The 13501-nt window shown below is 47.6% G+C and overlaps 1 protein-coding gene across 3 annotated transcripts in view; it reads left to right on the top strand.

Moving 5' to 3' along the window:
• Pla2g2d (phospholipase A2 group IID) overlaps positions 1–9841 on the top strand; it is a 35081-nt gene extending 25240 nt beyond the window's left edge. The window contains exons 1-4 of one of the 3 annotated variants that reach the window (XM_004657570.2): positions 1909–2049; positions 4997–5141; positions 7004–7110; positions 8813–9841. In XM_004657570.2, the coding sequence (XP_004657627.1) occupies positions 2010–2049; positions 4997–5141; positions 7004–7110; positions 8813–8958 (438 nt within the window). In that variant the 5' untranslated portion in view covers positions 1909–2009 and the 3' untranslated portion in view covers positions 8959–9841. Of the gene's footprint in view, positions 1–1908; positions 2050–4996; positions 5142–7003; positions 7111–8812 lie in introns of those variants that run through there. The other 2 variants (XM_045150384.1, XM_045150385.1) reach the window with 2 other exon arrangements.
• The last annotated feature ends 3660 nt before the right edge of the window (positions 9842–13501 follow it).

Here is a 13501-nt window from a genome sequence, read left to right as displayed (position 1 = left end):
CTCCCTGGTAAACTGGGGCAGAGCTTCTGCAGAGTAAGTTGCCAACACCAGACAATTGCCTTCAAACTGTGGGTGTGCTCCGAGGCAGCAAGCCTAGGCAACAGTCGGGGCATGAACCGAGATGCCGAGACATCCCTCGTTCACTGCCCTTGAATGGTCAAAAAAATAGCCAATAACCTATGTGTCCATCCGTAAGGAATTCATCAAGTTAACAGTATATTTGTCTAATGGGATACAGGCTGCCTTCGAAAATGCTACTGCAAAAGAACATTTAACAACATAGAAATATGTTCAATTAATATAAGTAAATAATTACTGTTGATTTTTTTTTTTTTTTTTTTTTTTTAGTGTGTGTGTATGTGTTGGTCAGAAGACATCCCTGGGTGTTGTTTCTCAGGCACCATCTACCCTTTTTGAGACAGCATTTCTCTCTCGCTGGTCTGAAACTCACCGGTAGGTTAGACTAGCTGGCCAATGATCCCCAGAGACCCTTCTGTCTCTGCGTGCCCAGTGCTGGGATTACACGACAGAAACCTAGAATTTTCACTCAGGTCCTCATGCCTGTGAGGCAAGCGCTCTATGGACTGAGCCATCCCCCCAGCTTGACATCAGTAAATGAACAGGACTGCAGCTGAAGATATAGCTCAGGTCATAGAGTGTCTGCATAGTAGATAAGAAACCCTGGGTTCAGTCCCCAGCACCATATAAAACTGTGTGTGGTGGTGCAATCTTATAATCCCAGCATTCAGGAGTTGGAGACAGGCAGGGAGATCAGAAATTCAAGGTCGTCTTTAGCTACAAATCAAGTTTGAACCCAGCCTGAACTACCCAAGACCCTATCTCCAAAAAAAAAAAAAAAACCAAAAAAAGACTTTTTACAAAGTACTACATATAATATGTATTTTCCTAGTTTAGTTAGGGGAAAATATGGAGATAGATAAAGAGAAACCATATATATAAGTATGCTAAAGATTTCTAGGAGATAGATGGATGTGATAGCTAGGAGATGGGATGATAGACATAGACAACAGAAGGCTAGAAAGAGATGAAGAGATACAAAAATAAGATCAGGGGTTGGAGAGATGGCTCAGCGGTTAAAAACACTTTCTTGCAAAGCCTTACAGCCCAGGTTCAATTCCGCAGTACCCAGGTAAAGCCAAATGCATAAAGTGGTACATGAATCTGGAGTTCATTGACAGTGGCACGAGGCTATGGTGTGCCCAGTCTCACTATCTCTCTATCTGCCTCACTTTCTCTGTCTCTTTCTCCCTCTCTCTCAAATAAATAAATAAATAAAATATTTAAAAATAATAAGATCGGGCTGGAGAGATGGCTTAGCGGTTAAGCACTTGCCTGTGAAGCCTAAGGACCCCGGTTCAAGGCTCGGTTCCCCAGGTCCCACGTTAGCCAGATGCACAAGGGGGCGCACGCATCTGGAGTTCGTTTGCAGAGGCTGGAAGCCCTGGCGTGCCCATTCTCTCTCTCTCCCTCTATCTGTCTTTCTCTCTGTGTCTGTCGCTCTCAAATAAATAAATAAAAATAAAAAGAATATCTATGTTTAAAAAATAATAAGAAGAAGAAGAAGATCAAAGAAGGAACATAAAGCCTAAATGGTAATTATGTTTCACATCTTGGTGGGCTATTCTAAATTTCTAGGTGTGTGTGTGTGTGTGTGTGTGTGTGTGTGTGTGTGTTTCTTTTTCTAATCTTCTACACTGGGACTGGAGATGGGGCTCACTGGCTTCCAACCCCAATACTACCCACAACACTGCCCTACACACTGGGTATACCCTTCTTTTGTTGCTTTTAAAAGGTTGTGGGAGGGAACCCCAGATACTAACCCTCCCCCAGTCCTAGAAAAGAGGAAGAAGGAGGAGCCCTGGGGGCTTTCTCGGTAGCTGGGTTAAGAGGGGTGCTAGACCTGGTGGGGTGCAGACATCTAGAATAAGGGGCAGCCTGCGTGGAAGGGGGACTTCCAGTGGCTGCCTGCCCTGCCCTGTGCCTGGACCATGAAACTTACCCTGCTGTGTGGGCTGCTGGCGATGGCTGGTGAGTGGGGCTGGGATGCGTGACTGGGAAGAAAGGGGGCTGTGGGCAGGCCCTCCATGCTCCTCCCTACATTGGGCTGTCTTTGCTCTCTGATCCCCAAAGCACTGGACCCCAATCACCTAATTTTCCCACCTCCTACAAGGAGCCATCAGTGGCTGCGAAGTGCTTCAGAAGGGCGGCTTCAGCCAGAGCTGGGGTGACTGAACAGTGCCACAAGCTGGCATGAGGGTAGGCCTCCCGGACTGACACCCACCGAGGGCTGGACACAAGCGACGTAAATGACACCCCGTCCCCTGGTTCATCCCTGCCCCTTTGATGGAATAACTATCTTTTGTCTGCACTCAGCACTCTTTTTTTCTTAAAAACATTTTTATTGACGACTTCCAGCATTATAGAAAATAAACCATGGTAATTCCCTCCCGCCATTTTCCCCTTCACAAATTTACTCTTCGTCATATCCCCTCCCCCTCTCAATTAGTCTCTCTTTTATTTGATGTCATAATATTTTCCTCCTATTATGTGGGTCCTCTGTAGGTAGTAACAGACATTGTGAGGTTATGAATATCCAGGCTGTTTTGTGTCTGGAAGACTGCATTGTGAGCAGTCCTACCATTCCTTTGGATCTTAAATTCTTTCTGCCACCTCTTTCTCAATGGACCCTAAGCCTTAGAGGATTTGATAAAGGTATTTCAATTTTGAACATTCCTCTGTCACTTCTTCTCAGCACTATGGTGCCTTTTGAGTCATCCCTGAGGTCACTGCCATTGGAAAAAGACAAGCTTCTCTAACTCAAAAATGAGAGTAGCATTCATATATGAGTATGAACGTTAAGAGTCGTTCTTACTGGGCAGTTTGATGAGCATAATGTATTCATTTATCAGCACTCTATTCTTGGTACCCTTTCACACTCAAGATCTTCCTTGAATCTGCAAGAGTCTGTGAACCAGTGGTGGGGAGGTGCCCTGGGGATTGGTTTCCCTGCAATCTTTAGCAGATTAGTTGTAAAAATCAGCTTTCTTTTCCTTGACCGCTCACTAGCACAGTTACTGCTTAGCCAGGCTTCTCTTTAACAACCCACTAACCAGGGCTGCTCTGTCAGACAGAAGTGACCACACGGACTCCCACACTTGAAGATGACACACTGGACACATACCAGCCCGTCACTTCTGGTTGCAGCCCGAGGCCACCTGCTTATGATCTCACTCGATGTCCCCCATGCAAATCCCTCTGACCTCCCCCACTGCCCACCACAATGCCAGCTTCCCTCACTCTAGGGCCCATGCCTGCTCCCCATCTATTGCGTGTGGCTGGAGAGTTTCACTGGGACACCAACCGGGGGCACCAGGAGGCGGCTGCTTAGTCTCATCCCCCTGAGACTCTGTGCTCCACATGACCTGCATTCCTGTACTCCTGAAGCATCTTTTGGGGAGGCATAGGCGCACAGACTTTCTGTTCCTTATCTATTCCTCCCAACGTCTCTCAGTTCATTGACTCTGTGGATTTTATTTCTCCTAACTCAACATGATGCATTCCTCTCTCCCAATAAAACAGATTCCCCTGAAATTCAATGCTAGCCAGCAGCTGCTAAGACTGAAATGACTATCATTGATTTCTAAATCACACTGCCTCCCCAGAGAGCCGCTGTTTGCTGTAGCGCTCAGACTTCTCCAGAGAGGGAGGGAGGGTCGTGGGGAGGCAGTGAGCCAGTCAGGGCTCTTCTTCCTGTTCTGAGCAGGAAACTCAGGTCCAGAGACAGAACGAAGCCAGACCTCACGAGTTTCGGTTCTGGCTTGGTTTTCCGTCTTCTATGACCTTCAGTAAGTTGGGCAGCCTCAGTTGGATCATTTTTAGAACAGGAAGATGGGAATTAATAATAAAAGGCTGCAATCCCAGCACTTGAGAGATAAAGGTAGGAGGCTCTAGAGTCCAAGGCCAGCCTTGGCTGCATAGTGAGTTCACGTCTACCCTGGGCTACATAAGTCTCTGTCTCAGACCCCACTTCCCCCTAAAAAAGGTATTCTGTTTGTATTAACTACTTTACTTGCTGCTGTGACCAAACGCCTGACAAGAAGCTAATTTACAAAAGAAAGGTTTGTTTCAGCTCACAGTTCCAGGTCGCAGTCCATCATGGAGAGGGAGGTGTGGTGGTGGGAGCTCGAGGCGGCTGCTCACATTCAGCCCCGCCGAGGAAGCAGAGTGATGCATGCTGGGCTCAGCCAGCGCTCTCCTTGTTACCCAGCCCAGGACCCCAGCCCAGGGAGTGGTATCACACACAGCTGAGGTGGGTCTTGCCACCTGGTTAACTCATCAAGATAATTCTTCACAGGTGATCCTAGGTGCTGTCAAGTTGACAATATCAACATTACATCATTGTACCAACGTTGATTTTTCACAAATGCACCATAACCATATAAGATGGTACCATTAGAAGAAATTGGATGGGGAAGTTTGAGTATGGGAGCCCTTGAGGACTATCTTTGCCACTTTTCTATACATTTAGAGTTGCTCTGAACCACAAAGATTATTTACTTAAAAGAAGGCATTTATCTCATGGGGTAGAATCAATAAATTAATTCACAAAGGACCTGCAATAAGCACTCAATAACTGTTCCTGCATTTTTTTATTTTAAGTTTTTTGGTTCTGGGAATGGAACTCAGGACTTGGCATGGTCCCTATCCCAGCTAATACTTCTTCTTCTTCTTATTATTATTATTGGTTTTCAGAGGTAGGGTCTCACTATGGTCTGACTTAGAATTCACTATGCATTCTCAGGGTGACCTTGAACTCATGGCGATCCTCTTACCTCTGCCTCCTGAGTGCTGGGCTTAAAGGCATGTGCCACCACAAGTGGCTTACTTATTATTATTTGATATACTACGATTTGAGGATCATTGTTTGGTCTCCATTCTATTCACGTTCTTTCCTCCTGGCTGGGCTGCTTGGCAGGCTTGACTCCGGCCCAAGGCGGGCTTTTGAACCTGAACAAGATGGTCCGGCAGGTGACTGGGAAGACGCCCATCCTCTACTACTGGCCCTATGGCTGTTACTGCGGATTTGGTGGCAGAGGCCAGCCCAAAGATGCCACAGACTGGTAATGTCCTTTCCAGGCCTGTCTGGGACTCCTTGTCTCCTTCTTTATACACTGATGACTACTGATACAGTCTCAATCCCCTGGCAACTGGACTTCTAGAAGGTTCTCTACTATCTCTGAATCCCATACTTCCTGTTTCCATTCCTCATGATGTTCCAAAGTTCAACCTCTTTCCGTCCTTCCTTCTTCCCTCCTTCTCTCCCTTCTTTATTTCTGTGTGTGGATGTGGACAATGTGTGTTGTGTATATGGGTGGGTGCATGTGCTGTGCATGCATGTGGAGGTCAGAAGACAGCCTCGGGTGTCTCTCCTCTCTTCATCTTCTTGTTGAGACCAGATCTCACCTGTTGTTTGTCTACTGCTGCTTGTGAGCTCCTGGCTTCTCCAGGCTCTACCTCCCATTGCCATAGGCATGTTGGGAACCACAGAAACTGCACCGCTTTGCATCCAGCTTTACATGGATGCTGAGGGATTGAACTTGGGCTGGCAGGCTTATAAGCAAGTGCCTTTAATTGCTGAGACATCCCCTCAGCCCCCAACCTCTTTTTAAAACTTTTCTTTTCCATATACTCTAACAGGTTAAACTATTTTATTCCCTTGCCCCTGCTCCTGTTACCCTGGGAACCCTCCTCAGTGGGGTCATGGTATTCACTGTGGGGTCATGACAGCCTCAGTCAGTCCCTCTAGGATATCATGTGGCGTAGGGAGGGGAGGCGGAAACTGTGCCTCAGAGAATTCCTACTCACTCTGTGTCTCTTAAAATCTTTCCAACCCCTCTTCTGCAATGTTCCCTGAGCCATGGCAGGCCTGTTGGCAATTAGATTTAGTGTTGAGTTCTCTGTAGGTTCTGGATTTTGATGGGTTTTAATTGATCACCATGTCTGTCACCATCATCCTGGAACCGGTTGTCAGGCTAGCAGTAAGAGCAGTATTCACGTCACCACTTCCTCTGTAATTTCTCTTGGGTCCTGGCAGATGTAGTAGAGATAGCATATCTCATGGTGGGCAGTTGGCTATCTTCTTATCAATGGATCTTGGTTCTCCTCCATTTTCTCTGCTATCTGTAAAATAAAAGAGATTATCCAACCAAGAGTGAGAGCAGCTTGGGGTAAAGGGGTATGCAAAGTTATTTGAGGGTTTTTTTTTTGTTTGTTTGTTTTGTTTTTGGTGTACAATCCCACCTTTCTTCTCCAGAGAGCAGTGGAGACTTCTCTCTGAAGCCCATGAGTTTCTTGACCATGGGATTCTGACTTGGTTTCCAGTAACCAGATATGAGTTCTCGCCCACTGAGCAGGCCTCATGTCCAGTCAGAAAACAGTTGGTTATCCAGAGGCTGCGTGCCACTACCGCACAAGTGTGCACTTCTTGTCTGGCTGGTTGGTTTTGCAGTCTGCAGGGTCCCCTGTTTATTCACGCTGTTAGTGACCATTGTCCTATAGCGGCTTTCATAGGACTTTCCAGCACTATGAGGTCTAGCCAGGAAGGAGCTCGTTTCCCTTTTGCTCCAACCTCTTTTTGATTCTTACAACTACCCCAAGAGTTAGCCAGAAAATGAACATGGCCTTGGCCAAGTGGTTGTGAGCCCATGAGTGTCAGTTTCCTCATCTGTGAATTGGAGACGAGGCCAGTACCTCCATCATGGGGTGGCAATGGGTTTGATAGGGAATGTATGGATAGGATGGGTGCCTGGTACACAGGAACCCTTAATCAATTTTGGCTATCGTGACTTCAAAAGAGATGGCCCCGAAGGCCTCTACTCTTCCCAGATGGGCACATGGCTTGCACAGGCAGAGCCAAGAGTTAGATAGTGGCCCATGCAGCTGGGTGCCCTCCCCTGCTTCATCCATTGTCTTCTCACCCGAGGTGCTGCCGGAAACATGATTGCTGTTATGCCAACCTGAAGACCCATCGCTGCAGGACCCAGACAGACTATTACAAATTCACCTTTTCCCAGGGAGCCATCCAGTGCTGTGAGTGCGCTCATGCTCATGGCTGGAGCTGGTGGCCCAGGGAGGGAGCTGTGACCCTCCCTGCCTCTGTGGGCACGGTGGCGGTACATAAAGTACTTGGCACTGTTCTTCCCACATGTGCAGTGGTACAGGACTGTGGACGATGGGCAGGAATGGGCATGGGGAGGCCCCAGTGGGGATCTAGAAGCCAGGCCCAGCACCGAGCAGGTCTGTGTCCCGCACACATCATTTAACCTTTCCAAACCTCCATGTCCTCATTCCATTGCAAGACATAGACCACAGCTGATCAAAGGGGCCTCAGAGCACGCCTGCCAGTGAGCAGCCACATAGTAAACCACGCAGGCAGACCAAGCAGTGGATATCCTGTTGCCAGTATTCATTCTCTCAGTGAAACCCTGACCCTCCTCACTTCACAGACAAGAAAACTCAAGCTAGAAGGTTGGGGGGGCATGTGTTCCCAGACTACACAGTAGCTGTAGAGCCAGAACCTGGGCCTGGGTCTGCAGTGTCCCAAGCATAGAGAAAAGAGAAGCAAGTTTCAGACTGGAAAATCCAAAGAGTTTATCACAGCAGATGCTGTCCACTGAGGATTGTGCAATTGTGTCTAGTATTTATTGAGCACCCATTGTATGCCTTCTTTGTGCTCACACCAGCCCTCCCTTTGACTCCTGTTGTGACCTTCATCTTTTTTTTTTAATTTTTTTTAAAATTTTTATTTATTTATTTATTTGAGAGAGACAGACACAGAGAGAAAGACAGATAGAGGGAGACAGAGAGAGAATGGGCGTGCCAGGGCTTCCAGCCTCTGCAAACGAACTCCAGACGTGTGCGCCCCCTTGTGCATCTGGCTAATGTGGGACCTGGGGAACCGAGCCTCGAACCGGGGTCCTTAGGCTTCACAGGCAAGTGCTTAACCGCTAAGCCATCTCTCCAGCCCTTCATCTTTTTTTAAAAAGAAATTATTTATTTATTTATTTGAGAGAGACAGACACAGAGAGAAAGACAGATAGAGGGAGAGAGAGAGAATGGGCGTGCCAGGGCCTCCAGCCTCTGCGAACGAACTCCAGACGCGTGCGCCCCCTTGTGCATCTGGCTAACGTGGGACCTGGGGAACCGAGCCTCGAGCCGGGGTCCTTAGGCTTCACAGGCAAGCGCTTAACTGCTAAGCCATCTCTCCAGCCCGTGACCTTCATCTTATAGATGATGAAACTGATGCTGTGATCTCAGCTGCCTGGAGTTTCCCACAGATGTTCCATCTGCTGGAGACACTCACTCCCCAACCTGATTCTCTAGGAGCAGACTGTTCCCGTCTTAGCTCCGATGATTCCTCCACACTGCTTTGTTATCCTTAGAAGCAGACTGTTCCCATCTTAGCTCCAGTGGTTCCTCGACACTGTTTTGTTATCCTGTGGCCCTGCGTCTCCTGCGCTTCTGCTTCATGTATTTATTTATTCATTCTTTTCTACTGCTTGCCTCCCCCACCCACCTGCTCTGCCTCACCTCCTCCTCCAGGACCAGCAGTAGGTGCTCAGTAATTGTTTATTGAATAGATGTGCAAATCAGCAAAAGGGGTAGGGGCGTTCAGAGAGATCAAGAACGGGACTGACATCAAAGTGGCTGAAAGGGGGACCTTCAAAGCCCACAGATCCCCAGCTGTCTCTGAAAGGGCCAAGCACTGAGCCTTCCCTGCTTTCACCCACAGCTGACAAGGGCAGTTGGTGTGAGCAGCAGATATGTGCCTGTGACAAGGAGGTGGCTTTATGTCTGAAGCAAAACCTGGATAGCTACAACAAGCGCCTGCGTTACTACCTGCGGACCCAATGCCAAGGCCAGACCCCTACGTGCTAGGACAGCCTGCCCTGTCTGTCTGTCTGCCCCCTGGACCTTATGCATTCCAGGGCATCTTGAGCTCTGAAGTCCTGAAAGCTTGCTCACATCCTCCTAGTTCCTAGCCACCCAGACCAGCTGACTTTTAAAGCCCTCCCTGGTAGCAGGGCCTGGCCTTGGCCTCTCCCTCTAGCTGCTTCTCTGGCCATCTGGATCCTTCCAGAAAGGCACAGTTGTCTCCCAAGAGAAAGGCTGAGGCCAAAGAACGGTCTGAAGACCTGTATGGAGGCCTGGCTCGTGGCCACTGCCACCCCTATGCCCTGCTGGTCCTGCTCACGCCCGCAGCTGAGTGGCTGCTATAAAGGACGGTTTTACTCTTTCTGTCCACGGCTTTCTCTGTTCACCTTACTCCAGGGTAAAGACCACTGCTTCCCTGTCCCTGGCTAGGGTGTGGAGTCCTGTAGGGGAAGCCATGTCTCTCGTGGAATTAATGACACCCTCATGTCCAGGGCAGCTTCATAACCGAGCAGGGGCTCTGACACGACCCCTGAGTCAATGGCTGGGAAAAGCCAGGCTCTTGTTATCTAGGCTTCAGGGCCTGACCTATGCTTTCCCACTCCCCACCACAACCCTGGGCTTGCTCAGGAGCCTCCCACAACAATGCCCTGGACCCTCTCCTCTGGAACAGAGGCCTTCCCTGGCTGGCCTTCTTCTTCCCCAAATTTAAGGACTCCTTTGTGTTGGCCCATCTAGGTGGTACTGCACCCCAACTTTCTCCTGGGACCAAGTTGTTGTGACATCCCCAGAAATTTGAACCTTCACTGCACTTGCCTTTGTCCCTAGGCCTCGCCTGTTTTCCTGGTTCCCTTACACAGGTTTGTCCAATAAAGCACTGGCATAGCCACCCTCGCCTCAGACTCTATTTCAGACCCACCCTCGGTTCTTCCTCTCTCTCAGAATCTTTAATCCAGTGATAAAACCTAGGGGTGATTACGCAGTCAAGGGAAGTCTATTATTGGACAGAGAATCAGAAGCTGTGAGATATCCCTGGCAAATCAGCTTCCCATCTGTGAAGATTTGATTCAGGTGTTCCCCCATAAACTTGGGTGTTCTGAATGCTAGGTGCCCAGCTGATGGAGATTTGGCAATTAATGCCTCCTGGAGGCAGTATATTGTTGAGGGTGGGCTTATAGGTATTACAGCCAGTTTCCTTTTGCCAGTGTTTGGCACATTCTCCTGTTACTGTTGTCCATCTGATGTTGGCCAGGATGTTGATGTCCACCTTCTGCTCATGCCATTGTTTTCTCCTGCCATTATGGGGTTTCCCCTTGTGTCTGTAAGCCAAAATAAAGTCTTTTTCCCACAAGTTGCCCTTGGTTGGGTGATTTCTTCCAGCAAAACAAACCTGACTGCAACATATGTTGGTACCAAGATTGATGTCATTGCTTCTAGACACCTAACTGTGTGGCTTTTGACCTTTTGGAGCTGATTTTCAAAAGGAATGTGGAAGTATTTGAATTCTTAGCTTAAGCCTTGCAGTGCTGTAAATACAGCTTGATGGACTATTCTTGTCAGAGTTGAAAGACCTGAATGCAGTAAGAACTATGGACTGTGAGGTTTGGCTTATGAGGGTGAGAAAGAGCTTTGCTTGGACTGGGCTAGAAGCAGTTTGAGTGAGAGGCTTGCTGTTGTGCCTGTGTCCTGAGAATTTATACAGGGATGCATTGCATAGAAATGGACTGGTGTGAGCAGAGGGATATGGCACAGAAAAAAAAAAAAAAGAAATCTTTGGGTGAAACTGCTGGCCCTTCAGCTGCAGTTAGGAGATTATAACCACTGAGACTGGGCCAGATAACCTGCATCAGAACCACAGAAAGAATGCAGTTTTTTGATGGGCCTGAATGCAGGTTTGCTGTATGCTTGTATGGAGACCCAATGGAGCCATGAGGATGGACCAGGGGTTGCAGTGATGTTGGCAGTCAGGTTCATATTGCTGGTAGAAATCACCCAACCAAGAGCATCTTGTGGGGAAAAGGAGATTTATTTTGGCTTACAGGCTTGAGGAGGAAGCTCCATGATGGCAGGGTTTGAAAACGATGGCATGAGCAAAGGGTGGACACCACCTCCTGATCAACATCAGGTGGACAGCAGGAGAGTATGCCAAACACTGGCAAGGGCACACTGATTATAATACCACCATAACCCTGCCCCCAACAATATACTGCCTCCAGGAGGCATTAATTCCCAACTGCCATCAGTTTGGGAGACTAGCATTCAGAATACCTAAGTTTATGGGGTCACTTGAGTCAAGCCACCACATTCCACCCCAACCCCCATAAACTGTTAACCATCCATGATGTAAAATGCAATGCATTCAATCCAACTTTAAAAGTCCTCACATTTTTTTTATCAATCCTAATGATGTTCAAACATTTCCATATTTAGGGATCTTTTAACTGAGCCATAATACAAAATAAAATCCCCCCCAAAAAAACCATAATGGCACAGAATAAAACATTCACACTGTAAAAGATGGCATTGGGCATAGCAAAGAAATTCTCAACCAATACCAGATTTAAAACAACCAGGGCAAACATCAAACTGTAGCTCCAAGCCCAAAACTCTAGCCAGTGACAAGTTTCTAAGTCCAACAATCCTAACCAGCAACGAGTCTCTGGAGTTCTAATACTGCCCCTCTAGCTAGGTTACTCATAGTCCTGGAAAACTTCATGTGGGGCCATCAGCTTTCCTTAGCAGCCATCTCATGGTCCCGGCATCTCCACTGGGTCTCCACTGCAACCCAAGGCCCATCCTCACAGCTCCAGTGGGTCTCCATGCAGGCATCCAACAAACCTGCTACACACTGCTCATGCCATTTGCAAAGCACAAGACCATGTTGCAGACTAAATGACCCTCTCTTTCCTGCATTTCTTATACTCCATAATACAAGACACTCCCTCAGCATTCTGTCCCCTTCGAAAGAGTCTATGTTCTTCTGTTTTTCCAATGCAGGTCAGCTGACCCAATCCCAGTGGTTGTCATCTCTCAGTTGCAGCTGAATGGGTGACAGTTTAACCCAAAGATTTCATTTTTTTTTCTGTGCAATATCCCTCTGCTCACACCAATTCATTTCTATGCAATGCAACCCTGCTCAAATTCTCAGGGCATGGGCATAATGGCAAGCCTCTCACACAAACTATTTCTGGCCCAGTCCAGGCAAAGCTCTTTTTCACCCTCATAAGCTAAACCTCACAGTCCTTAGTTCTTACTGCATTCAGGTCTTTTAACTCTTATCAAAAAAGTCCATCAAGATGTACTTACAGCACTACAAGGCATCTCTTAGGCCAAGGTTTCAAATCTTTCCACATTCCACATTCCTCTTGAAAATCAGCTCTAAAAGGACAAAGCCACACAGTCAGGTGTCTCACAGCAAATGACACCACTCCTCAGTTCCAACATTACTGTTGCAGTCAGGTTCGCCTTGTCGGTAGAAATCACCCAACTGAGAGCAGCTTGGGGAAAAAGTGGTGCTTTTTTTTTGTTGTTTGTTTGTTTTTTGTTTTGTTTTTGTTTTTGGCTTACAGGCTCAAGGTGGAAGCTCCATGATGGCAGTGGAAAACAATGGCATGAGCAGAAGGTGGATATCACCTCCTGGCCAACATCAAGTGGACAACAGGAACAGGAGAGTATGCCAAACTCTGGCAAGGGCATACTGGCTATAATACCATAAAATACCATAAGCCCACCCCCAACAATACACTGCCTCCAGGAGGCGTTAATTCCCAAACTGCCATTAGCTTGGGAGACTAGCATTCAGAATACCTAAGTTTATGGGGAACACCTGAATCAAGCCACCACAAGTGGAGACCCAGTAGAGATGACAGGACCATGAGATGGCTGCTGGCCCCAGATGAAGTTTCCCAGGACTGAGAGTAGCCTAGCTGGAGGGGCGGAATTGGAACTCCAGAGACTTGTCACTGGTTAGAATTATTGGACTTGGAGACTTGTCACTGTCTAGAGTCGTTGGACTTGGAGCTACAGAGCTTGGCGATTGCCTTGTTTAAATCTTGTGTTTTTAAAATATATCTTTGCTATACCCAATGCCATCTTTTGCAGTGTGCATGTTTGTGCCATTATGGGTTTGGGGGGGGGATTTTGTGGTATTATGGCTCAGTTATGGATTATGAGGATGTTTGAACATCATTTGGATTGATAAAAAACATGGAAACTGCCAGGCCTGCTGGTACATGCCTTTAATCCCAGCACTCAGGAGGCAGAGGTAGGAGAATCACCATGAGTTCAAGGCCACACTGAGATTACATAGTGAATTCCAGGTCAGCCTGGGCTAGAGCAAGACCCTACATCGAACCCCCCCCCCCAAATAAAGCTATGGGGACTTTTAAAGTTGGACTGAATGCACTGCATTTTACATCATGTATGATTTATCAGCTCATAGGGGCCAGGGGCACTATGCGGTGGTCTGATCCAGGTGTCCCCTATACACTTAGGTGTTCTGAATGCTACGTTCCCAACTGATGGAGATTTGGCAATTAAGACCTCCTGG

This window comes from Jaculus jaculus, chromosome 5 (genome assembly GCF_020740685.1).
Source record: "Jaculus jaculus isolate mJacJac1 chromosome 5, mJacJac1.mat.Y.cur, whole genome shotgun sequence".
NCBI lineage: Eukaryota > Metazoa > Chordata > Mammalia > Rodentia > Dipodidae > Jaculus > Jaculus jaculus.
This window is presented reverse-complemented; position numbering and strand designations above follow the sequence as displayed.